Raw genomic sequence first — 23,011 nt, forward strand, 5'->3', positions numbered from 1 at the left:
CCTTTTTCTCAGCTTGGTTTCTTCAAGAGAAAGCGACAAGAAGACATGCAGATGTACAAGGCAGAGAAAAAGCAGCAGGCCATGTTGTCCGAGTATGATGATGATGGCGTATAAATATGGTGCAGAGTTGCATTAGTTTCTTTAAAGAATTTTTCATGACATTGTTTTATGAGTTCTGGATGCCTTTGTGAACCTTGTTGTTGCTTGTGTATTTCATTGATTCTTTTGTTACCAGTGGCTTTGTTTTTAACCTTCCAATTTGCCATACTCACTGAGTGTGGAGAACAAAAGTTCTTTGCATACGCCATGAAAAAAACCCCTTAATAGCTTGTTACCAAAGATGTTGACTTTAACCAAGACACGAGGTAAGCTATATTCCCTTCAAAACACTAAAGTGTGCCGTTGTTTTTTTGTGTTTGTCATGTTTCTCACAGACATAAGATTCGAAATATGAGATTGTTGTGTAAGAATTGCTAATTGCTGTGAATGCGGAGAAATTTTGTTATGGATTAGCTTGGTTATTTGTTTTATGTTTTGACATCATCCAAGCACATATCAAAACCAAGTGTGCAGCAGGGCATGTGTGAATCATGCTGGCAGGGGGTGCTGGTTCCATTATTTTACAGATGCAAATATGTAACAAATACACAAACACTACCTGAGGTATGCGTCTTATATAGCTTACGCTTGTTAGATTTTAAAATATGGTCTGATTTTAATTTGTTGGTAAAAAAATTTCCTCAAATGCAACCCTGGATTGTTATCTGTTTTGGTAACAGTAAATTTGGGACCCCCTTTTTTTAACTTATTTGACCCACTACGCACATCCGACATTCTCCTCTCTCCATGGGGCCACATTTGGGTAGCTGTGACGTCAGGCATCCAAGACGATTACAAGAATGGGGGATCCAAATTAATTTTTACCCTTTTTTTTTTTTTGGCCTTTTTTGTTTTGACCAAGATTTACATTCCCAGTTTCAAAACCAAGTTGCAGAACGGAAAATGCCAGACACAGCACTTTGCACAAATTATACCAATATTCCAATGTTTGGGGTGTTTTACATGCCACTATTTTACAAACAAAACACTTTTTTGTTTTTTCTTGTTATTTCCTTGAGTGAAGAGTTGTTGTTTGGATAAAATGTGAGGGAAGGGTTCGTAACTCAGTTTGCAGAACAGGTACATACACTTTTTTATTGAGAAAACAATTGTACTTTGTTCCTTTTTCTCCTGTGCCGACGGAAGTCAGTGTTTTTGGGTGCTTGTTATCGGATGCTTATACAGTGTTTTGAGATCTGAAAAATGTATCCTCTCTTTATTACGATTGATCTTGAGTGTGCGTCCATTTCAGTCGGAAGAGCAATATGTTTGAAACTATCTCTGTAAATGGAACTTTTATAGCTGGTTTTCTTGTTCTGTCAATCACTTTTATATAACTAGGGAAATGTGTATGTAAGCTTTGAAAGTTGCTGTTAACATCTTCAAATTGACTGTGTTCCTATGTATAAGATTTTGATGATGTAAATGTTGGAAGGAGTCCCATGTATACTGGTTGTCTGTAAACTTTGTGTTGTTTGTTGTACTTCTCTTGGCACAGAACCCTTCCTAAGCAAAAATTTGTGCCTTTTTTCAAACATCATATATTAAGGTGTTTTGTTCTTTACACACAGTACTTCTACGAGTATCAGTGTTTGAATATATCACTTAATGTAGGAAAAGAAATCTTATAGAGGTGTGCAGAGAGTGTTCTACATTAATGGATGACTTTACCCAAGCATACAATAAGAGCTTGTTTCTTTTTGCTGTCTGGGGTGCACTGAAGCTTCTTACATCATTTCATTTTTCACTAATAAGAAAAGGATTTGCTGCTCATTATTTGCTATGCTTTTGTTTTTTAACATTTGTTAATTATGTTGTTTAGGCTAGCTCAACAATTGTTCTACCTTTTTTTACTTCTGAAGTGAATGCACATTTAGTTTTATGTAGTTATTATAGGAGAGTATAATTATCTTTTTCATAGCCCGATTTTTGTATTCTCCAAATGTGATAGTTCTCCCAACTTTAAAAAAAAATTAGTGGCTGATCCCTCTCGGCATAACATTTAGTTTTTAGAGGTGTTGGTTCAGATTCCTTGAAGTTTTCAGTAGTTCATAAGAGTTTAGGGTTGCAGTGGGTTCTAATTCAACTGGGGCAAACTTTATGCCTGAGAGTTATATATGTTAGCTCAAGCGTTGCTGCCAATCAGTTGGTGTGCTTTGGGTTTGTGATTTGCAGCTTGCTCAAATATTCATGTTTGAAGATATTTTTGATTATGATATAATAATATGCACTACTTTCTAGCATCACCAATGTAAAAAAAAAAGAAGCTCTTTAAGATGAAAAAGAAAGTTATATCTCTTTGTAATGTTATTATTTGTTAAATGAGGATGTGTGTTTGTTTTGAGTGATTCATTGAATAAATGTTCGTTTTTTATGATCTTGCTTATTGCTTGAGGGACCCATTACTGTTGACGGACATTCTTAAAGAACATTTTTTTTTGTTTATTGACATGATAGCATTTGATGAAAGCTCTCTATGATTTACATTACTGGAAAAAGGTACAGTAGTGTTGACTGATAAGTTTATCTTGACCATTAATAATAAATTGGACCAACATTTGAACAATATTCATTTTAGTTTAGTAAGAGTTTTACAGTGCTTGCAACTGCTTAAAGTCATTTGAGCGCGCTCATTTTCGTTTTCAACAAAAGTGCTGCTAGTTGTAGACTAATGTTAACCTGCTCTCTGTTTCTCTGTACATTTACTGTACTTTCTTAATTATTTTCTTTTGTATGAATCTGTCAAGACTTGCTCATTTGTAATGGCTTCCTCAAACTTTGCAAACACAGCTGATATAATCATAGTGTGCTGTTCGCTGAATGACAAAAATTGTAATAGTACAAGTAAATGTTTGTATGAGTCCGTATTTTCCATGTTTAAATTTTTTTTTTTTAAAGTTGTGTTCCTGGTGCAGTACAGAGAATTATAAAGAGTTTAATGTAAATAAATGTGAATGTTGTAAGGAATATAAAACTTACTGAGGCATGTCTGAAGGGAACCCAACTTTTTAATTTCTTAGGTACTGGAGACAGACAGTGTTGCAGTTTACAGTTTATTCTTAAAGTTCTAGTGGAAGTACATTAAAAATTCGTTTCGTTTTAGATGTGAATGGTTTGTTTTTATGTAGATTTATCTTACTATTTTGTTTTTTAGAACTGGAAAAGACACAGTTGAAAAGCTGATCAGAGTATTGAAAAGTTTGTATTACTGCTGTCACTTAATTGGTCTAGATTTCTATTGGTGGGGACATGTCACATTTTCCACTATTTGTTCCATTCTTCTAATTCCTTTGAAAGTGCTTTGGGTTCCCTTCTTACATCTAGTTTGATTATGATCTATCCAGATTCTGTACATTTACGTCTAAATATATATTGAGTATTCGCTGCGTCGCTTCTGCTTTGCAGTGGGTGTGATCATGAGATCTCTTCTCCACAATGTACATAGCTTAATGGCTTATTGTTGCTGGCTTTCTGTGTAGTGTGGTAGTTCTGTTGTGAGAAACTGGTAGAGAGAGTGGAAAAGAGAAAACTCTGTATATTGTCATTGTTGCTAGAAAAAGGGGTAACTCTGTTTGACCCTGTTTCTGCATGGTGATCGAAGAACATTGGAGCTACAGTGCTTTGGGGGGGGGGGTGTCAGTGACAGTGGCAATATGTGTGTTTTCATAGTCTTTTTGACTGTGTGGATTTGCATGCTTGCGTGTGGGCATATGTGCGTATGCTTGTGTATGTGTGAAGATTCTGTAGTTAGATCTATGTGATTTTAGTTTTCTGCACTTGTAGTAGTGTTATTGTGTCGTTTAGGGAAATTGCCATCTGTTTGTAGAATTGAGTTGTTCTTGTATGGGTTTTAAAATATAGTTATTTTTGCTCATTTTACAAATTAGAATATAATGGTCTTCTCAGTTCTGAGATTATTATTATTATTTTTTTTGTCTACCTCTTTTAGTTTACGAGAATATATCTAGAACATTAAGGAAATTGATGCTCGTGAATTTTTTGCCTAGAAATGCTACAGATTTTTTAGTACATAGTTTGTCATGATGCTGTCAGGAGAATACCTGAACTGTGGTGTCAGTTTACAAGTTTACTTATTGACAGCCTTTTCTTTAAAAAAAAGCGTCTTGCACGTTTGTCAGTTTAACTTTCTGGATAATATTTTAAAGATTCACAATCAAATTTTATGCAAAGTTGATTTTGATATTTTTATACTGACATGTGTGAGGGGGAAATAAAAACTGACTGTCTGTGTACTTTGCAGTAGACACTGCCTGAAGTATGTCAGCTTCTCTCCCCGAAATTATTTCTGCTATAACATAATTGACCTTTACAATGGTTTGTTCTGACCTCTTCCTCAGCTATATGTTCCTTTTTGTCGTAAAAAGGATACCTATATATATATATATATAATTATATCGAGCATGTATTTATTTCCCTCTAAGGTGTGCTGTGACGTGAATGTTGTTAATTTTGTGTACTTTAACATAAGCAGCACTAATATGTGTAAATCACCATTCCCTTGCATAATGAAACCCAAATGTATTTTTGTGTGTGTGAAAAATGCTTTTGTAACATGCGTCTTCCCCTTTTTTTTTATTAGCCATCTTTGTGTTTTTGCTTGTTGCTAGATAGCTATATCATTCCAAATCTTTTGTTATTAATTTTATTTTCAGTTTCACATTTCATACTTTGTTTATTTTCCGTCACCCTGTAGCTAGATGGTTGTGAATCAAAGTGATAGTGATGATTTTTCATTTTTGTATGGCTGCTTCTAAATCTAAACCCTGCTGTACCCTTAGTTCTTTACATTGTAGTGAAATCTTTCCAAATTATATATATTTTATGACATTAAAATGAATGAATATTTATCGAAACATTATGTATGGAGATATATACTACTTTTATTCGTTTATCTCTTTCCCTCCACAAATACTTTCACATTATTTGTGCCTTTTACTCGGAAGGAGAAATCTTGACCCCCACCCACCGGGTCCGGTGACTGGATTTATCTGCCCCGGCACCGTCCCTGAGTTGGAGCATTTGTGTCATTAGTAATATCTGTCCATGTAGTTTTTTCATCTTCTTTTTGCTTTGTTATCTTACCAGTATCTAACAACAATCTTTAGATTGGTACAGGGAAAGACCAATGGATACATAGACATTATTAATTAGACAGTAAGCCCTTCATTAACAATATATATAAACTTTGTTGTGCAGGATGCTACTATTGCTCTTTTGAAAACAAATCCCTGCAGCTTTTAATGGTTTAAAGTTGGGGGCTTTCCTTTTGGCCAGATTTTCTCAGGGCTGCATTTTTTTGTTTTGTATTTAGAAATTTCTCTTTCTTCTTCCTGTTTGCTTTGAAGACTGTTCAAGGACCAATTTGGCTTTTGGAATTTTGTGTCTGATTTTTTTTCTAGCACATTCAAAGTGAGCACTTTGTTTTGATTGAAATGCCCCTGATTTACTTTAAGGTATAAAGCCAGCAAATTGTTGACTAAGAGCCAGACTTGCTTATCATGCTTTGGGAGAAAAAGTCACAAATTACTTAATGTTTTTGTCTTCTTAATTTGGAAATCACTGTCATTGCTGGTTGTACTTGTAAAAATGGAAACTTGAGGGTTTGTCATACACTTTTGAATTTTTTTAATTGGGGGGCAGTGAGGGGGGGAGGAAATGAGGGAAAAATGACAGTGATGATAACACTTAAGACATGATGCATACTTGGCTCTTAGCCTTCAGTGCAGTCACAACTCTTGTATTGGAAAATATCTGATATACCTCTAAGCATTAGAAACATCTGTCTTAACTCATCTGATGACATCCCAGACACCCATACATCTTTTGGATCTTTGTCTTTCATATCTGTCCTCACCATCATTCTACAAATGTGCATTTATATATAAATATTGGGTGCTTTCAATGCTACTGCGGCAGTTTCATTTTATGTACCACTGCATTATTTTTTTACATTCTGTAAACTTCATTATTTGCCTTATGCTACAAATAAAACCAAAGCACCTTATATAGTGGTTGTTTTGTTTGTTTTATGTGACTGCAGATTGTTATGTTTTTGCCCCTCCCCCCCAAAAAAAGAAACCCAACAAAAAACATTAAAAAAAACAAAAACAAACCCCAACCCCTTAACTTCTCAATCATGTACTTTAGTAAAAACAATTATAATGCATGCACAATCTTTGCTATACTACATATTTTGGTCATTTTGGTCAACGAAGGATGCAGCATAGGATAGCCAAGATAGGAATCGAACCCACCGCCTTTCAGTGGAAAGGCCAGTGTGTTATTGTTATGCTGACTCCCTTAAGTATTACCTTAGAATACTTTTCTCGAGTAGCAGTCTAGGACTTTAAAATAATTATATTTTTTATAACCTCCTTGGTAGCAATGAAGGACTTTTGTCATTGAAGACAAGAATTAGTACCTCTTTAAAAGAAATATTGAGTGTGGCAAGTAATGAAAGACTAGAGAAAGTGTATTATGCTGTGTTTGGTCTTTGTTTTCTAAGGCCTGAGAACCTGCCTAGGCTACCGTATGGGGGTGAACTTCACGTTTAGACGAAATGTGACACCCCAAGTGCAAATGGTGAAATTGAGGCAACTGAAAGTACTATACCGGTAATAATTATATATATTGCTCTCCCATGACCTTGACAAACAGCTTAATTGCCCCTAATTTTAGACACTCAACGTTCTTTCACTGGTTTTGCTAGTTAATAACTTCTGATACCTATAGCTTATAGGAACACTTCATGTGCGTAGTCTAAACAGCCGTATGCACTGCTCACCGTCGAACGCTCCGTATCCCGGACTCTAGCATGGAGATCATCAGGAGAGAATGCGTCGCTGTTTCGGGCTCTTCCTCTCTACAGCTTTTCTGACGCACCGAGCCCCCTCACCGATGTGAGGTCTCCATGTTAGTTCGACTGTTTTCCTCTGCTGCCAACTTTAGGATTCATTCCAGCTTGAGTCCTCTCGCTTCAACCAGATCCAATGACTGGCTTTCTCTGCTGTCTCCTGAAGGGAGTTTGTGAGTTCGTTGCTTTTCTTTGCAGTAAGTCCTGCCACTCTCATCCACTTACGGGCGCTTGTTGCTACAAAACCTCTGCATCCTACCTCTACCGGAAAATGGGTTGCCTTCCATCCTGCCTCCTCACATTGTTCGACGAGTGCCTCGTAACGGTTTTCTTTCCGCTCATGAGCGGCATAGATATTGTCCTCGTGGGGCACCGTGAGCTCTACCAAGTGTACCTCTTTGTCTTTTTCCTCCCATAACACAATGTCTGGCTTTTTCGTAGTTGGAATGGGGAAGAATCTCTCAAAGCCTTTTAAGTCAGCAGCTACTTCCCATGTGCCTCCGCTCTGGTCTTTCATGGCTTCGTTCACTTTCTTTCTTTTGGCAACCTTGCTTCCTTGCGGAACGAACGCAATCTTGGTGGGTCCATGCTTCTGTATCTTGGGGGCATATTTTCCTTCTTCCACCTGTTGTGTCGCCATTTTCGTGAGCACTTTCAACACCTCGTTGTGTCTCCAGGTGTATCTGTTAAGAGCTAGGTTGCAGTTTGACAAAATATGCTTCATGGTTCCTAGCTTACCGCATCTACACTTGTTGTCCTCCTGTACCTTCCATCTGACAAGGTTCACCGGTGAAGGCAGAACATCATACGTAGACCGGAGAAGAAAGCTCAGCCTTGATGTATTCCACTTCCAGATGTCACTCCACCCGACTTTTCTTTCCACTACATGCTCTTCCCATCTGGTCATTTGTCCTTGCTGGCTACACTGGATGAGATGAATTTCTCGCCTCTCTGCCTCCATCTTTTGCATATGTCTTGTTGCAGCTTTTCTTCTGTCTCGCTGAGACATTTTCCTGAAAGGTCTAAAGTCGCCATTACCTAGCCCTAATCTGTCAGGTTGCGCTGGACCGACAATGTCCCCATGCTCCAATGCAGAGATGATCTCGTTAGCTGCAACTTCTGCCTTCCACTTTCTGGCTGTTTTGACATCTGGAGGTTTTCCACTGATCTCCTTATCCCTTGATTCTCTCAACATCAAAACGGTTCTAATCTTGCCTGCTTTGTAGATCTCCACAATTGACGTGAGAGGTAGTTGAAGCGCACCTCTATGTCTGTATAGGGATGACGTGTTAATGGTACGGGGTAGCCCCAGCCACTTCCTGATGTAGCTGTTACACTTTCTTTCGATCATCTCAACTCTTGACAAAGCAACTTCATACATTGTCAGTGGCCACGCCAATCGAGGGTAGAGGGCAAACTGTAGACACCATATCTTGTGCTTTCCTGGAAGCTTTGTCTGGTCAATTGCTTTCAGCCCATTTTCAGCCTGCTTCATGATTTCCACGCCTTGACTCCTATCAGACAGAGTTCCTGAGTACCACCGACCCAAACTCTTCACGGGTTGTTCTTTTACTGTGGGCATTTGCTCCCCTGCAATTGTGAACTTCAGTTGCTTCTGTTTTCCTTTGTTAATAGTCAGGCTTCTAGACTTTTTAGCTTTAAACTTCATCCTGGCCCAGGTGATAAGCTTATCGAGCCGATTCAACACACTTTGCATTGTGTCTCCATCTCTTGTCAGTAGGGTCACATCATCCATAAAGGCTTTCTTTGGTGATCTCACCTTTGCTTCTTCTTCACAGCATTTTGCAGATCTCAGTAGCATCTCCATTACCAGGATGAACCAGATGACCGATATAGAGCAGCCAGCTGCAATCCCAATCTCTAGTCGGTGCCATTCCGTTGTGAAATTTGCGGTTGAGAATCGCATCTGGAAGTTACTATAGTATTCTCTCATAATGTTTTGCACCTCTTGTGGGACGTAGAAAAAATCCATTGCCTTCATCAGCAATTTATGGGGAACAGACCCGTAGGCATTCGCCAGATCCAACCACACTACGTTTAAACTTTCCTTGTTTTTCTTGGCCTCTTGGATTGTGTCCCAAATGGTGAAAGCATGCTCGATGCAGCCTGGGATCCCTGGTACCCCGGCTTTCTGTACCGTTTCATCCACATAGCCGTTACTTTGCAAATATGCTACAGTCCTCTTTGCAAGTATTCCCATAAAGATCCTGCACGTCACGTTGATGATTGAAATAGGTCTGAACTGTCCTATCTCCTTTGCATTCTGTTCTTTGGGTAGATACACGCCCTCCGCTCTGCACCAATCTTTGACGATTTCTTTGTCTTTCCAAAGGCCTCTTAGCATCTCAAAGAGGGTGTGTCTCAGCGTGTCGCAATACTTGAACACCTTATAAGACACGCCATCTCCTCCAGGTGCACTTTTTGCTCTTGCTTTTTTTACGAACTCATCTACTTCTTTCTCTCTAATTGGTCCCAGGTAATATTTGACGACGGGGGCAGCTGGACGCTTCAGGCCTCTCATATAAGGAAGCGGTTCTTCATAACAGTAGTGTTCTACTTTAGTAAAAAAAAGATTCGGGTGCCTAGGGCGTTCATAATGTGTTTAAGCCTAGGTTTTCTAAGACGGCCAGGGACACAGTGGAGTCCGTTTTTATTAAACCGAAATTTGAAATCTGCGAGACAGTCAGATTTTTCTTCAGCTTAGCCAAGTTTTCAGTTTAGAAAGGTTGCTCAAATCGAAGGAAAAAAAAGTGATTTTGTAATTTGATGTTGGTTTGGTTTACCGCTCTTCTAACTTCTAATTCAGTAAAACCTAGGTAGTATAACGTAGTCCTTTCGGAACCAATATTTTGAAGGTCTTAGCCGAATGTATCCTATTAGCCAAAAAGAGTTTATAATATAATATACTAAATGGGACTTTGTGCTTCAGAACGGTAAAGACAGAGAGAGAGAGAGTGAGAGAGAGAGAGAGAGAGAGAGAGAGAGAGAGAGAGAGAGAGAGAGAGAGAAAGGAAACGGTTCTCTCAGAAAAACTGCAAATTATGTATGCGTGCATCCGCATTCCACTGTTGAATTTTAGAAAATGCTTTCAGACACATTAAAATTTCAATTCTGATTAATTGGGAATTTTTCAATTAGGTCTAGATCTAGATCTAGCCTTGAGTTGGGAAGCGTCAACAGTTTTCGCCGATCCAATCCAGGTTTACAGTTTACTATTTTCATCCCGTGCGCGCATGCGCCAAGTCGTTGATCACGACGCTCTAGCCTACCTCTATTTCCGTGTTTTTATTTTGGGTTTATTGATGCGGTGATCGTGGTATTGTCATTGTAAGAAATTTTTGGGGTTAATTTTAGGTTTAGTTTTAGTTACCAAAAACCTGTAAGATTTTGCTCTCAGGAAATAGGGTAGAAATCAACAACCTGAACAAATTTATTTTTATGCAGATAAGTCTAGGATGATGATTGCCTTCAACTTCAGCTGATCAAAATGGCGACGCGTCCTTAGTTTCTGTGAACTCCATCTGTGACTGTCAGTGCTCAAAGAAAGTCTCAAAGCTCTGTTGATTATTAAATAGCTTTGAATGATGCCTCGATAGATGCATGTATAACCCAGTTACTTATTTAACTCAGTTTGAACGACTCGTTCGATACATGGTTGAAGGGCTTCTTCTATTTGATATTTTCCTTCTTATCCAGACCAATCTGTTTACTCAGTAATTTACTGTTTCATTTTTAAAGATCAAGATCTAGATCTAGATCTAGGCCCGGCTAAAAAAGGCGTAGTAGTATCATAGTATTATAGTAGGCTATATCAATGGTTGGTCCAGAGGACTGCTTTTACTTTCAAAACAAGAAATCAAATTACTTATTATTCTTAGGTTTTAATTGAATGATTGATAGGCCTTTATAAATATAAATATATAAAACTAATCTATATTTTCTTGTCTGTCTTAAAATCTTCACCTCAGTCATACTCCCAGAAATGGCAACAAAAGACAAAATCAAAAAGAAGAAAGGGAATCCACCTGTTGCTAAAGCTTCAGATAAAAGTGAAGGTAAGCTGCAGTCGTTGTTATTTTGTAAAATATTTAATTCAAGAATGAATTTCTTTTTGGAAAGCAACCCAAGAAGCGCTCAGTGTTTCACCCGGCTGCCACCATGGCTGATGGATTGTAAACATAGGGGTTTTGTGGGGGGATATCTGCTGAAATTCTGGAGATGTATACCTGCTACTGAAAAAATGACCATTTACAGCTCAACAGATGATAAAAAGCATTTAAAACCATATCTTTTCTTACAGCTGATAGAATGAGCCATTCAAAAATGATAAATTTGCAATCAAATAAATGGAATCAAAGCCCAAAACGCGATGAACTCTACTATTAGTACTTAAGCACAGCAGAACAAGTGATTACACATACATAGCGTGTAAGTCATAGCTGGACCTTGTCCCTCAATCGATCGATATCTGGGCCAAGACACGATCTACAAGGTCAAGATAACTTGCAAAGTCATTTGTCACTATTTATAACTTTAACCTGTAATTTACTACATCATTTTCCTTTGAATACTGAAATTTTCCATTTCCTTTATATAGGGCCTGTGCTCTACCAGTCGAAGTAGATCAGCCCTATAGGGGCCTGCCCTGCATGCTTCATGGGTAGCCCGGCTCGCGCCTTAATATAGGGCCTGTGCGCTTCCAGGATTAAAAAAATTTTGTCCATATTTTTGTTTACATTCTTCTTGAACAATGGCTAAATATTTCTTCAATCTCCTGTCTGTAGGGCTTTCTCGTGGTCTAGAGGTGGTATGATGTTCACCTATCATTCAATAGGTCCTCTGTTTGAAACCTGATAGTGACGGAATATTTTCCTCTCTAAAATCTTCTCCTTTCACCTCCTTTCCTGCCCTCTAATCCTATTCTGTTATATGCTTTCATCTTCACTTTCTGCCCCCCCCCTCCTTCCCCTCCCCCCCTGTCTGGGCTCCTGACTCTTTCTACTGCTACCCCTTGCTCCTAGATTCTTTCTACCACTCCCATGTTCTATGGTAGGTAAGATCAAACACCTTCTCGGATGCGGACTAAAAAATCTCAGAGCAAGTTGTGCGCATTAAAGATCCCTTGGTGGTCTTGAAATTGATCAAAGTAAGCTTCAGCCGCCGCCCAGGCGAAATTCAAAATTAGTTCTTGAAATTGAAAAATGCTTAATTTCATGCACGCCCATATGACCTATATGCAGTTGTGAGTGCCTTAAAACACTTACCCCAAAAGAAAATAATCTCCCGTGGACGTAGTAGCCTTCTAGTGTGCACTGTCCTTACTTCTACTGCTTTAAGCATGGGCATTAATGGGTTGTTGGGGCGAGGGGGGGGGTCGGGTCCCAGGGTAATACAGGGCAGGTCCCAGGGTAATACGGAATTAAGGAACAGCCTTTGCCTCGTATTGTGTGTGTAGGTAGACACATGATGTACAATGTTGTTTTGTTTAGTCTAGTCTTTCATATTTAGGTCTAGGCCTATAGATCCTCAGGTGTTATTGAAAAGGTAAATGATATCGGTCTATACATCTCAATGTCTTACGATCTACATTTATTTGTTTATTGTTTTGTTGGAAACATATTGGTTTTGATAATCTGCTTGCAAAATTTTAGGGTACCCGGCAGTGGGTTTCAAGTTATGTTTTGTATAGCAGATGGTGAAGTATTTCTACTTTTCCTGAGACTAGACTGTAATTTTATTTCAGATCAGGATGACAAATCAGAAACAGGATCAGTTGGAAAACGGACACTCATTGAAGTTGCTGAAAAGGTTTGGATTGCACATTGTTTGTGACTTTGTAGTGTCATACTCTTTAAAGTTGCAGTTGTATTTCATGTAGGGAGTTGTTGTAAAAATAAATTGTGTATCATCCTTGGAAACGCAAAGTACAGAAGACAAATAACTTTATATCCTGCTTCGTGTTTGTTAACAATTCACCTTTGTGTCTGAGTACATATAATATAGGCATTGTAAGTATGTATTTAGTTCATGTAAAGTAATTTGTGGACAAATTACATAATTAAGAAGTGAAAAAACGTTTGCTTTTATTGAAAAAAGGAATTTTTTTCTCTTATTAATTTTTTAATATCTTTCAGCCTGTCAATGATGAGGAAGGTCAGAAAGTTGAAGAAAGTCCCGAGAATGTAGCGGAGGAGAACAAGAAGGATTCTGGCAGAGAAAAGGTTCGATCTGAGACTCCCAGTCCCCCTCCTTTTGAGGAAAAGTCTTCTAACAAAACACTTGATTCTGTGGCTTCCCCCAAGTATGGCAAAAGACGTAGAAGTCCCGTACCTTTCACGCAGAACAAAGTGGAACCGATTGCTTCAGGATCCAAAGACATGTCAAACCCCGGCAGTCTTGTGTCCCTTCAGTCTGCAGCCTCTGTGAAAGGTAAAATTAATATGCTTTGTTTATTAACATGCACTCAAAGCATGTCACAGTGATACTTGCTTATCCTCTGCGTGATCATCAGATAGGAAGACCTTATTATTGTTCAGAGATATCACAAAGCACAAGTTTTCTTCCACAAAAGGAATGTGTAACAATTAAAGTGTGAGTAAAATGGATTCATATGTTTGATTTTTCGCTATAAATGTTTTCTTATGTGTTCATCTTATGCATACCTTTATTGCGACTTTAAAAAAAATGGAATACTTATGTTGGGGTTCTAATGAAAATTGTGAGAAACTTTTTGTTTCTTGATTTGATTTTGCTTCGGTATTCTAGAAAGATTAGTTTAGTCTCTTAGAGGTACAGAGTCAATGTCTTTTGAAGACTCATGACCCATTCCTTTCTTGTCCACTTACCTCCAGTATCTCTTATTTTGATTTTGCTCGTTCTGTCTTTCAATGAAGGCACTGATGTGAGTAATGGACAGATACTGCTGTAACATTTTTGGGGGTGTGGAGTGTTCTGGATGGAGAAACCCGGGAAAGCCACAAACTTTTCTTCAATAGCATCAAAAATACGCCGGAGCAGGGAGTAGGGCTCCTTTTTCATGTTACAGCAAGAAAATATCTCAATGATTTATTGGACTCTCTCTTTTTCTGGAATTCTGCTACCAGAGATATATTTTTATCTAACGCAAAATTTGATGGGCTTCTGACATTTTTCGTAAACATACTATTTAAAATGATTGTCTTGTCATTTCTCAGAGGCATGGACTGACAATGAAGAGGATAAAAAAAGACCAGGTAAATTTCAGTTCTTTTAATGTGTTATTACATCAACAGTGATTATGTCATTTAAAATCAAAGTTGGTACATGCATAAATTTAAAAAAATACCGACGATCTTTTTTCTGTGCATAAGTTTAAGTCCTTTTTATTTACCACTTTAAATAGTTGTTCCATTTTGTTCAAAAGTTTGTATGCTTTCAATAATGGAGAATTAGTGCATGTTTCTGTGTGTAGAATAATGCTTAATTTCTGAATTGAATACCTAAATCACTAAAATGAAAGTCGTTTTCTATCTTAAATTCAATACTGAGTTTCAGCATATTATAGTCAAAATCTGTTTTTATGTCTGAATTTTATGTTTCATGTGTGTGTTTTCAAAGGTTCATCTTCAAGCAGAAGGTCTCTTTTGTCGAACAAGGTGGATAAGAAATCTCAATCAAGAAAGCCATCATCAACAGGTAATGTAGTTTGCGAGTGTTTGATTCTCTAAAATGTATGTCTCTTTGGAACATTTTTAAAAGTTTGTGAAATGAATGAAAGGCTGAAAGTTTTTCTTAAGTATTTATAGGTTCTGAGACTGCTATAAATGCCCTTATGATGTTTACTTACCGTAAATTACAGCCCAACAATGGATCCTTTGGACAATGACTTTACCTTTTTTTGGTAAAAAAAATTCTTAAGTCTACAACAAAAATGATGTATTTTTTGTCTAGTAAGGGTACAATAGATGTACTGTGAAATATTTTTATTCGAGGTGTTACAGAGTATCCTTACTTTTTTAATAGTAACAAGTGGAAGGAAAGTGGAAACTCTCTTTCACTTTCAGTAGTTGTCACTTTCGTGTATAAAAATATTTCAGATGTGTGTTGTATGCAAAATATAGGGGTGTTGCTTGTTTATTTATTTGAAAATCTTGCAGATTACAATGTGTTACAATAAAGCTTATTGCTTTTCAGAAATGTATTTTTGTATATTTTGGTCTAAAATTTAGTGTTCCTTTTCTTCCCCCTTAGTATTTAACGAAAAGAGCTGACTTGTTGTTATCGATTCAGAAAAGAGCCAATTTAAAGATAGATTATATTTGATTAAAGATGCAATGCTTATTTGATGCATAATATGCATTTAATTATTTAATGCTTTTTTCATTTTTGTTTTTTCTAGATGTTACGAGCATTCGACCAACAACTGCTGAACAGAATGCGTACATTCCATACCTCTACGCTAGAAATTGCATTGTGCAAATCACGGATGACATGAAGGCCATGAAGCATAACCACATCCGTATTGTGCATGACATTGAGGCTCATTACAGATCTCTCGAGGGAGAGTCACAAGTAGGTTTTATATCTTGTTTCTGGGGTCTTGAGAGAAAGAGAGAGAGAGAAAGAGAGAGAGAGAAAGAGAGAGGGAGAGAGAGAGAGAGAGAGAGAGGGGGAGAGAGAGAGAGAGAGAGAGAGAGAGAGAGAGAGAGAGAGAGAGAGAGAGAGAGAGAGAGGCTTTCTGTCAAGTAGACAAACAGATAGACATTTTGACGGAGTTGAGAAAAGGATGGATGGCAACCATACTGAGTTACTTACTTTTCACTGGAAAATGATATTGTTGGTTTGTTGTACCGTTTTGTTTATTCATGTAATGCTTGTTCTGTACCTTTATCTTGTGTTTATTATCAAAGAGTATCGGTTTTGAAAGTAATAAGTATAATTTTGCACTTTATTAATATAATAATACAATTGTTTCCATCTCGCAGACACAGTTTATGGCCTTCGTTGTACAGTACAGAGAGAAGTTTTCAGGGAAGATGAACACCTTCAGGAATACTCTTGAGCAGTTTAGGCAAGAAACGCAAGCAAAAGAGTTGAAATGGAATGAGGAAGTGGCGGTAAGTTTACCAATAGTTTTCTTCATGGTTGGTCTTATAAAGTTTCTTTTTCTTAATTTAAGTTAAAGTTTAACTTGTGGAAGAATGTTTATTCTCTATCAGTGAATCAGTGGCATGATTAGAAACATGCCTGAATAGCAGCAAAAAGTGAAAGTAGATTTTTGTAATATATTAATTTCTCAGCAAGTTCTTGTTCATTCCTCTTTTTTGTTTAATTATTTCAATATTGCATCTCCACCTTTTTTAGGGTTTAAAAAAAAAAAGTCAGTCCATTACTGAAGTATTTCTTATCCTCTAAGACTTTTCATGGAACAATGTTGGTTGATGTTTTATGATGAGGATTGATGTTGGATGTTGTCAGCAAAGAGTCAACAGCACTTTTGAAAATGTAAGGTCACCCTCATACTGATAATAGCTTTGTTTCTTTCTCTTTATGCAGAGCTTGAATGAAAAGAACACCAAACTTCTGCAGGAGAAGAATGAGGCTTTATTCATGTCAAAGGAGGAAGTTGAAAAGATTGATGCAGAGAAGGTAGAGTTCTGTTAAGAAGACCTGGTGAAAGTTATATTTTGGATATGAACTTGAATAGTATTGTGTAACAATTCTTTGGCTAATCTGAAGTATTCCATGAGCTGAAGAAGTTGTTTGCAGATTAATTAGTGGAGAGCTGAAAATCATTACATTGTCTTCTGAAATGTAGTACAGTGGTCTCTGGCTAATAGTATGCACCTTGGGAGACGAAAAAAAATCAAATTCAAATGTAAATGTTTGTGTGCCCAATGACACAATCCAGATCATTTGGGAGGTGGGTGTGGACCCTGCCTGTCAGAGGGATACAGAGTGTCTACAGAAAGACTGAGATAATAAAGATTGGTAAGAAAAGTGCTTTTGTGCGAACATGCTATTAAGTGAATATCTAAGAGGAGTAATAGAGAGTAAGTATGTGGGTGGTTGGTGGGTGCTCTAGTGTGGTTTGCTCCTTCTTTCCTGTCAAACATCTATCATCCTGATCTCTCCTCCTTCTTTTTTGTGTTTGTTACTCTCTTGTAACACCTCTAATCTTCGGCACTTACATAACCTTATTGTGTTGCAAGTGCCATGAAACTCTTACTAAAACTAAAGAGTAAGTTTTCTGTCTAATTTCATTGATTGATTGTAGGTGGTTGGCGGGTGCTCTGGTGTGGTTTGCTCCTTCTTTCCTATCAAACATCTATCATGCTTATCTCCCCTTCTTCTTTTTTATGTTTGTTACTCTCTTGTGACTTAACGCCTCTAATCTTCTGGCGCTCATATGACCTTATGCAATTGCGAGCGCTGTAAAAACCTCTACTAAAAAAAGTTTAAAAATTGATGATTTGAATCTTCTTGCATCTGGTCTCCTGCTGCAGACTGCATCATTGAGCTGAGCTCATCTCAAAGTGTGAAGTTTTCCAATGCTGAGCGATCACAGACAACGACGGTCATAATTACGGCATAGCCCTCTCACATTGTGTCCACCCTCCCCGCATGGCCAGTCCTTGGCTTTCCTTATTGTGCAATTCTGTTTCACACCTTGTCCTAATTCATGTCATTTTTCCATGGCAATGTGGCAACTTCAAGGAATAAAGGAGGGCATGTGGTGTTTGCTTTGCTTTCATGGCTGACCTGTCTCTGACACAAGTGCAGGAGTAATCTTGCTATCAAACGGAATTGTTGATTTGGAATGTTTGCCTACAAGTAATAATCCTACAGGAAAATTTTAGTTTTGCACTGCCAGTGTACTTTAAGGTGGGTTATGCTTTTTAAAAATCTGGTATGCTATTACTATTAGCTGGAGACTACTGTATTCGCTATCTTTCTAAAATGATTTAATTGCTGACATAAATTAATGTAATTGTGAGGCAGCGTGGTGGAATCAGGCTCTCATCAATTTTTGGGCATGCAGAGTTATTGGTATCATCTTAAAGCTTTTCAATTGTCTTTATTTTGATGAAAAACATATCCATTTATCTTGAATAAAAGTCGAGATATTTGCGAAAGAAGGTGGTGGAGGTCACCTGTTTTCAGAGGTGACATTAGAGAGAAAATGGCCGCTAAAGATTAGTTATTTCCTTAGCTTAAGAGTCCATGGTAACTGAAAATTTACATTTTTTGTGCCTTCAATCAACGTTTTTCAGAAAGATTTCAACAGAAATGAGTTCTTTTATAGGCATGAAAGTTGTTGAGTCAAAAAACAAAAATTTGATAACAATTTATAAACTTGCGGAAAAATGCAAGTTTCTTCACTTTGATTATTTTGACGAGAACCTGATTCCACCACGCTGCCTCACAATTTCTTTTTCTCTTAGGTTTTGATTACTTTTTGTTGCTTTCTTATAATTTTTAGAAACTTGGTATTTGCTCTCAAGGTTTACTTTTCTTTTCTCTACAGGTAGCCTTAGCTGCTCAGGTGACTGCTCTGGCTGGAGGTGTGGGTAAGTTTGGGGATTTTTTAGTCTTGTGGGTAACATGTCAAAGTGGAATTGTTAGACCTTGGGTTAAAGACACGTTTAGTGGGAAAAGATGTTCTTTTGTGAAAGGTCTGACATGTTCTTCTGTTCATACAGCTGTAGTGTCAGTGGGTACTTGATGGCCTGCAGGCACAGAACTAAGTAAATATTTGCATTTATTATCATGCAGCTATGTTGAATGTCTTTGCAGGGGTTGAAAGGTTAAAAACTGATATAATTTTATTATATGAAACAATACGATCCTTTGGTTGAAGGGATTGCAAGACTGTAAATTAATTTAGTATTTTATAATCGACTTTTTGATGTAATTAATGACATGAAAACATTATGATGGGTCAATTTAGTTAAGGATGATGGGGTTTTGAGTGTTCTTGCAGCAGGCAGATATGAATTTCTGTTGTTTTCTCTAAGAAAGTGTGGTCCGAAGAATCGATGACTCCTAATAAGTTTCAAATTATGGGAAGATGCTGTCTGAATACTGTGATGTTTATTATTTTAGCATGGAGAATGATGGTGTTCCCTTAACTCTTTTTATCCGGGCTACGAGTATACTCGTAACGAGGACCAGTCCGGGCTACGAGTATTCTCGGAACAGCGATACGGTCACGTCAAAGAAGCTAGTTCTACTTGTAATTACCAAAATACGCAAATACGGCGATGCTAGCTCTGTCTGAATATTTTAATTTTCCAATGAACAGTAGTTTCTTTGTTTTTGATGGGTATAGAGGCTTGAAAGATGTCTCGAAAACGCACATTCACGACCGACGAAGTTCTTTTTGAAGTGGCGCTTGGTTGTGAGGGGGAATGATACTAAGTTGATGAAAGTGACTCTGAAATAAGAGCCGTAAATTCCGTTGTTGATGATAAGAAACAGGACTTAGACTCATCTAATAGCGATTCAGATCATGGTGAAGGGGTCAGCTGGAATTCGTGCTCGATGGGTAGGGCTAGATCTAGATCTAGATCTAGTTTTTATAAAATCCAATGGGACGTCGTGGGTGCGGCAATCAGGGTCAAGTTCGAGGGTGGAATACACCTCAAAATCTACATTGTGCTATTGGTGTATTTCCTAACCACATACATTTCCAAAAACTACATTCAATTTCTAACATAACTGCCAAATTTCCTTAAAACCTTAGAGTAAACGAAAGAAATATAGCACTTTGAACTATACGCACTGACTTCCCACTCATACGGCGCGGCGGCCCCAGGACTGGTACAGAGTCCGTGGCGGTACGGCTAGGATAAAAAGAGTTAAGTAAAAATAAAGAGATTAAATAAAAATGAGTATATCTGTGAGTAAAATTTTCATAAATATGAAAATGACTCTTTTGTTAAATTGGCTGCTATTCGCATTTTGAAAGAATTAACTTCTTTTCTTGTCTACACTCTTCTTTTATCTTGCTGTGAATTAATGTGTAGTTTAGTCATCAAAGCAGACTTTTGTTTATTTTTCTGTCACTTTGAAATTTACTCCTCTGATCTGGTTTGGACTAATTTCTTAATAGATATCTAAAGTCTTATACCATAAAGAGGAGTCATTTATTTTTTATGAGAATATTTCATGTGTCTCTTTTGTTATGGATTAATACTTTTGTATAATCTGATTTTGCAATAAAAGAAAAAGTATTGGTATCCAGGAAGACTAGGAAGGGATTTAAGAATTGAATTAAAAACTTAAAAACTTTGTTTTGAATTTCAGGTGCTGCTGAATATGCAAAGCTGCAAACAGAGAATAAGGTTTGTTTGTTAGTTAAAAAAGAAGGAGAGGGTAGTTCAAGTTATTGCCTGAAGACTGCATGATTGCCAATTTATACCCTTGGATGCAGCATTTTGAGATGTCAAGAAAAAAAAATCTTTTGAAGCCGTAAATAATGGAGAAGCAAACTGTTTTTTTCTTTTATGAGTACAGTGGTCTCCACCTTAGGTCCCAGTTGTAAAGAATCTGAAAAAGTAAATTCATATATGTACTGGGTTGTTGGGCGGATTTCAAGGGCACAATTGTGCCTCTACCTGTTAGCTTCCTTTGTTAAGAAGATATCTGTGACAAAAATTATATATCGTTTATGTGTTATGTTCTAGTTACCTGGCACCTCATAACTTGTTTGATGATACCGTCTTGAGAAAGAAAGCTGGTGCAAGGGTTGTCGACTAGAAACCAATTTTAATTATTGCTTTACTTTCTTTTGTATATTTTTACATATTTAGATATTTAGATATGTCATTTTCCACTTTTTCAGTAATATTTTCCCATTTACTTTTAGGAACTGAGAGAGGAAATTTCCAAGCTGCAAGCAAGCCCTGGCTCAAAAGAAAGCACAGTGCATGTTGAGGTGAGTACAGTTGAAGCTGCTGTAATGGCAACCTGTCTAAGACAGTCACCTGTGCCAATGACCACTTCCCATTTCCCCCTTGCATTTTTTAAATACATTATTCTAGCTATGTCTGAGACGTTCACCTGTCTAAGACAACCACTTTTCTTCTCGAGGAAGGGTGGCCTTCTTGGACAGTTTGAATTGTATTTGTTTGCTTTAGTCAAAAGAAAAATGAGCTGCTATTGGAGAAACCTGAATTGATTTCAGCCACTGGGTGGAGTCCACAAGGCAATAATGACCTGTGTTGTATGTGATGGAAAATGATGGTAAATGTGGTTACAAATATTGAATTAACACTTATGTTGTTTGTGAGATAGATTCTGTGACACAATTGGTTATGAATTTTGCCGATAAATGAGTGTTCCCTGTTTGTTGCCAAGCTGGGCTAGAATTTTTTTCGTCTTTTGCAGAATATTTTTCGTCTTAGTCTGGTGTCTATATCTGGGACCAAGCCCTCTTTCTTTGAAGTAAATGACATTTTGTCAAGTAAGGTGCCTTACTTCAACTACAGAAACAGCAAATCTGGTGCTCAAATGAAGTAGTATTTTTCATGATTGTCCCATGATAATTTTAAAATTGATCTGTTAGCTGTATGAATTATTGTTTAACCTTGTATTGTTTTAGTCCTGAGCATAGCATTTTCATTGCTCTATGATGGTATGTATAGCTCTCCCCCCAGAATAGCAGAAATGAATGAAACCACTACTCACTGACAGGGGGTACAAGTAGTTTAATGCTATTATAGGGTCCTTGATAACCTGTGCTAGGATGCTTTTGTGCTATATTTACTTGTAGGCTCTATATTACAGTAACATCTTAGTATATCAGTATCGTGAAGTGTTTTGACACATCTGTATTTGGATGGTCATGTCTTTTGGCTCTGGTTTAAGAAAACATATGCCTGTCCTCTCCTTCTTTTTAGTCAGACTTCTGTGTCGCGCTCATATGACCTTATGCAGTTGCGAGCGCCATAAAACCTCTACTAAAACTAAAGACGTCTGTGATCTGTACTCCAAATTTTAACAGACGTTTATGTGTTAAAAAGAGATTTCCTCTCAGCAAAACAATTATTGTTTGTGCACTTGAACTGTTTCCACAGACTGAGAAAGCAGTGCCGGTTCTAGGTGCTGTGCCAGTGCCAGTTGGTGGGAGAAGCAGTGAAGAAGATGATGAGGCCAGGAGACAATGGACAGAGCAAATCCTTCGCCTGCAAGAAGATGTCACAGAGTTGAAACTGGTAGGCTTCTTTTAATTTTCTTTTCGCTTGTCTCAGAACTTTTTTTTATGTCTTATTTCATCATTATTGTTAACCAAAGGTTTCATTGTGAAAATTCTTACAGTATGATGGTAGTTATTTCAAGATTGTACCGTCAGATGTGATCATCAGGGAAATGGGACTGATCTTTTATTGTTTCTATGTGTCTATTGTCTCTGGCGTTGACCAAATGACAAGGACATGTGGTTACTTGAGGGAGGCATTGCGCTGCCAAGAGCGAAATGCTCGCAGCTAAAGGGATTTGAAAACAACAACAACATGTGTCTATTGTAGAACTTATTGGTCTAATATGTTGCATATTAGATATTAATGATCAGAGATTTTTTATGCCTTAATGCAAGTGATATGGAAAGACAATCATGCACAGGTATTGTATAGCATAAATTTATCACCCCCCACCTTCTCTTCCTCTCTTCCTCCTCCTCCTCCTCCAATAACCCCTGTTAAGGCCTCCAGGGTTGTCAACTTCAACCCAGTGTGCAACTTATCATTGCATGTACACCTAGATAGCCTCTTTACAACCCAAATATAAGGCCTCTTACTGATCAGGCAAGCTGTTACAATTTTTGAAGTTCATCTTCATCATTTATACACAGACTAGAATTTCTTAATTTTGGATGGGGGATTAAAACTGGAGTTTTGCCTTGGCAGCTGCCTTAAGCATGCCTGTTCTCTTTGGACTTTAACTGCCAAGGTGTATTTAATTCAGATCTTTCATTAAGAAATTTTTGCATTACCAAGTCAGACACAATCTTCTCTACCTTCTCAGACTCAACCGTAA

The 23,011-nt window shown here is 37.5% G+C and overlaps 3 protein-coding genes across 4 annotated transcripts in view; 2 read left to right on the forward strand and 1 right to left on the reverse strand.

Annotated features, from left to right (window-relative positions):
- Positions 1–2,376, forward strand: part of LOC101857916 (integrin alpha-PS1) — a gene marked incomplete at its 5' end in the record, with an annotated part of 43,187 nt that extends 40,811 nt beyond the window's left edge. For both annotated transcript variants that reach the window (XM_013089829.2, XM_013089830.2), the window contains 1 exon segment: positions 13–2,376. In XM_013089829.2, coding sequence (XP_012945283.1) covers positions 13–114 — 102 coding nt within the window.
- Positions 2,377–3,545: 1,169 nt separating this feature from the next.
- On the reverse strand, positions 3,546–9,515 carry LOC106013616. The gene is made up of 2 exons (XM_013089826.1): positions 8,189–9,515; positions 3,546–3,601 (listed from the first exon to the last, which is right to left on the reverse strand). Exons 1-2 carry the CDS (start codon positions 9,513–9,515, stop codon positions 3,546–3,548), a joined length of 1,383 nt encoding a protein of 460 aa, XP_012945280.1.
- A 714-nt stretch (positions 9,516–10,229) lies between these two features.
- LOC101857690 (myosin-2 heavy chain) overlaps positions 10,230–23,011 on the forward strand; it is a 31,942-nt gene continuing 19,160 nt past the window's right edge. Inside the window, exons 1-13 of the mRNA XM_005111446.2 lie at positions 10,230–10,321; positions 10,963–11,049; positions 12,738–12,802; positions 13,129–13,423; positions 14,188–14,226; positions 14,591–14,668; positions 15,372–15,544; positions 15,958–16,089; positions 16,529–16,621; positions 18,501–18,543; positions 20,282–20,319; positions 20,844–20,912; positions 22,054–22,191. Of these exons, the coding sequence (XP_005111503.1) occupies positions 10,977–11,049; positions 12,738–12,802; positions 13,129–13,423; positions 14,188–14,226; positions 14,591–14,668; positions 15,372–15,544; positions 15,958–16,089; positions 16,529–16,621; positions 18,501–18,543; positions 20,282–20,319; positions 20,844–20,912; positions 22,054–22,191 (1,236 nt within the window). The 5' untranslated portion in view covers positions 10,230–10,321; positions 10,963–10,976. The remainder of the gene's footprint in view (positions 10,322–10,962; positions 11,050–12,737; positions 12,803–13,128; positions 13,424–14,187; positions 14,227–14,590; positions 14,669–15,371; positions 15,545–15,957; positions 16,090–16,528; positions 16,622–18,500; positions 18,544–20,281; positions 20,320–20,843; positions 20,913–22,053; positions 22,192–23,011) is intronic.

This window comes from Aplysia californica, unplaced genomic scaffold (genome assembly GCF_000002075.1).
Source record: "Aplysia californica isolate F4 #8 unplaced genomic scaffold, AplCal3.0 scaffold01059, whole genome shotgun sequence".
NCBI lineage: Eukaryota > Metazoa > Mollusca > Gastropoda > Aplysiida > Aplysiidae > Aplysia > Aplysia californica.

What these genes read in the sequence shown, in the direction of transcription:
- LOC106013616 (XM_013089826.1), bottom strand. Translation starts at nt 9,515, where the DNA reads ATGAGAGGCCTGAAGCGTCCAGCTGCCCCCGTCGTCAAATATTACCTG. An exon ending in TGTGGAGATCTACAAAGCAG is followed by an intron (nt 3,602 to 8,188) that starts GCAAGATTAGAA and finishes TCTCTCTACCAG; the next exon opens with TTTCTCACAACAGAACTACC.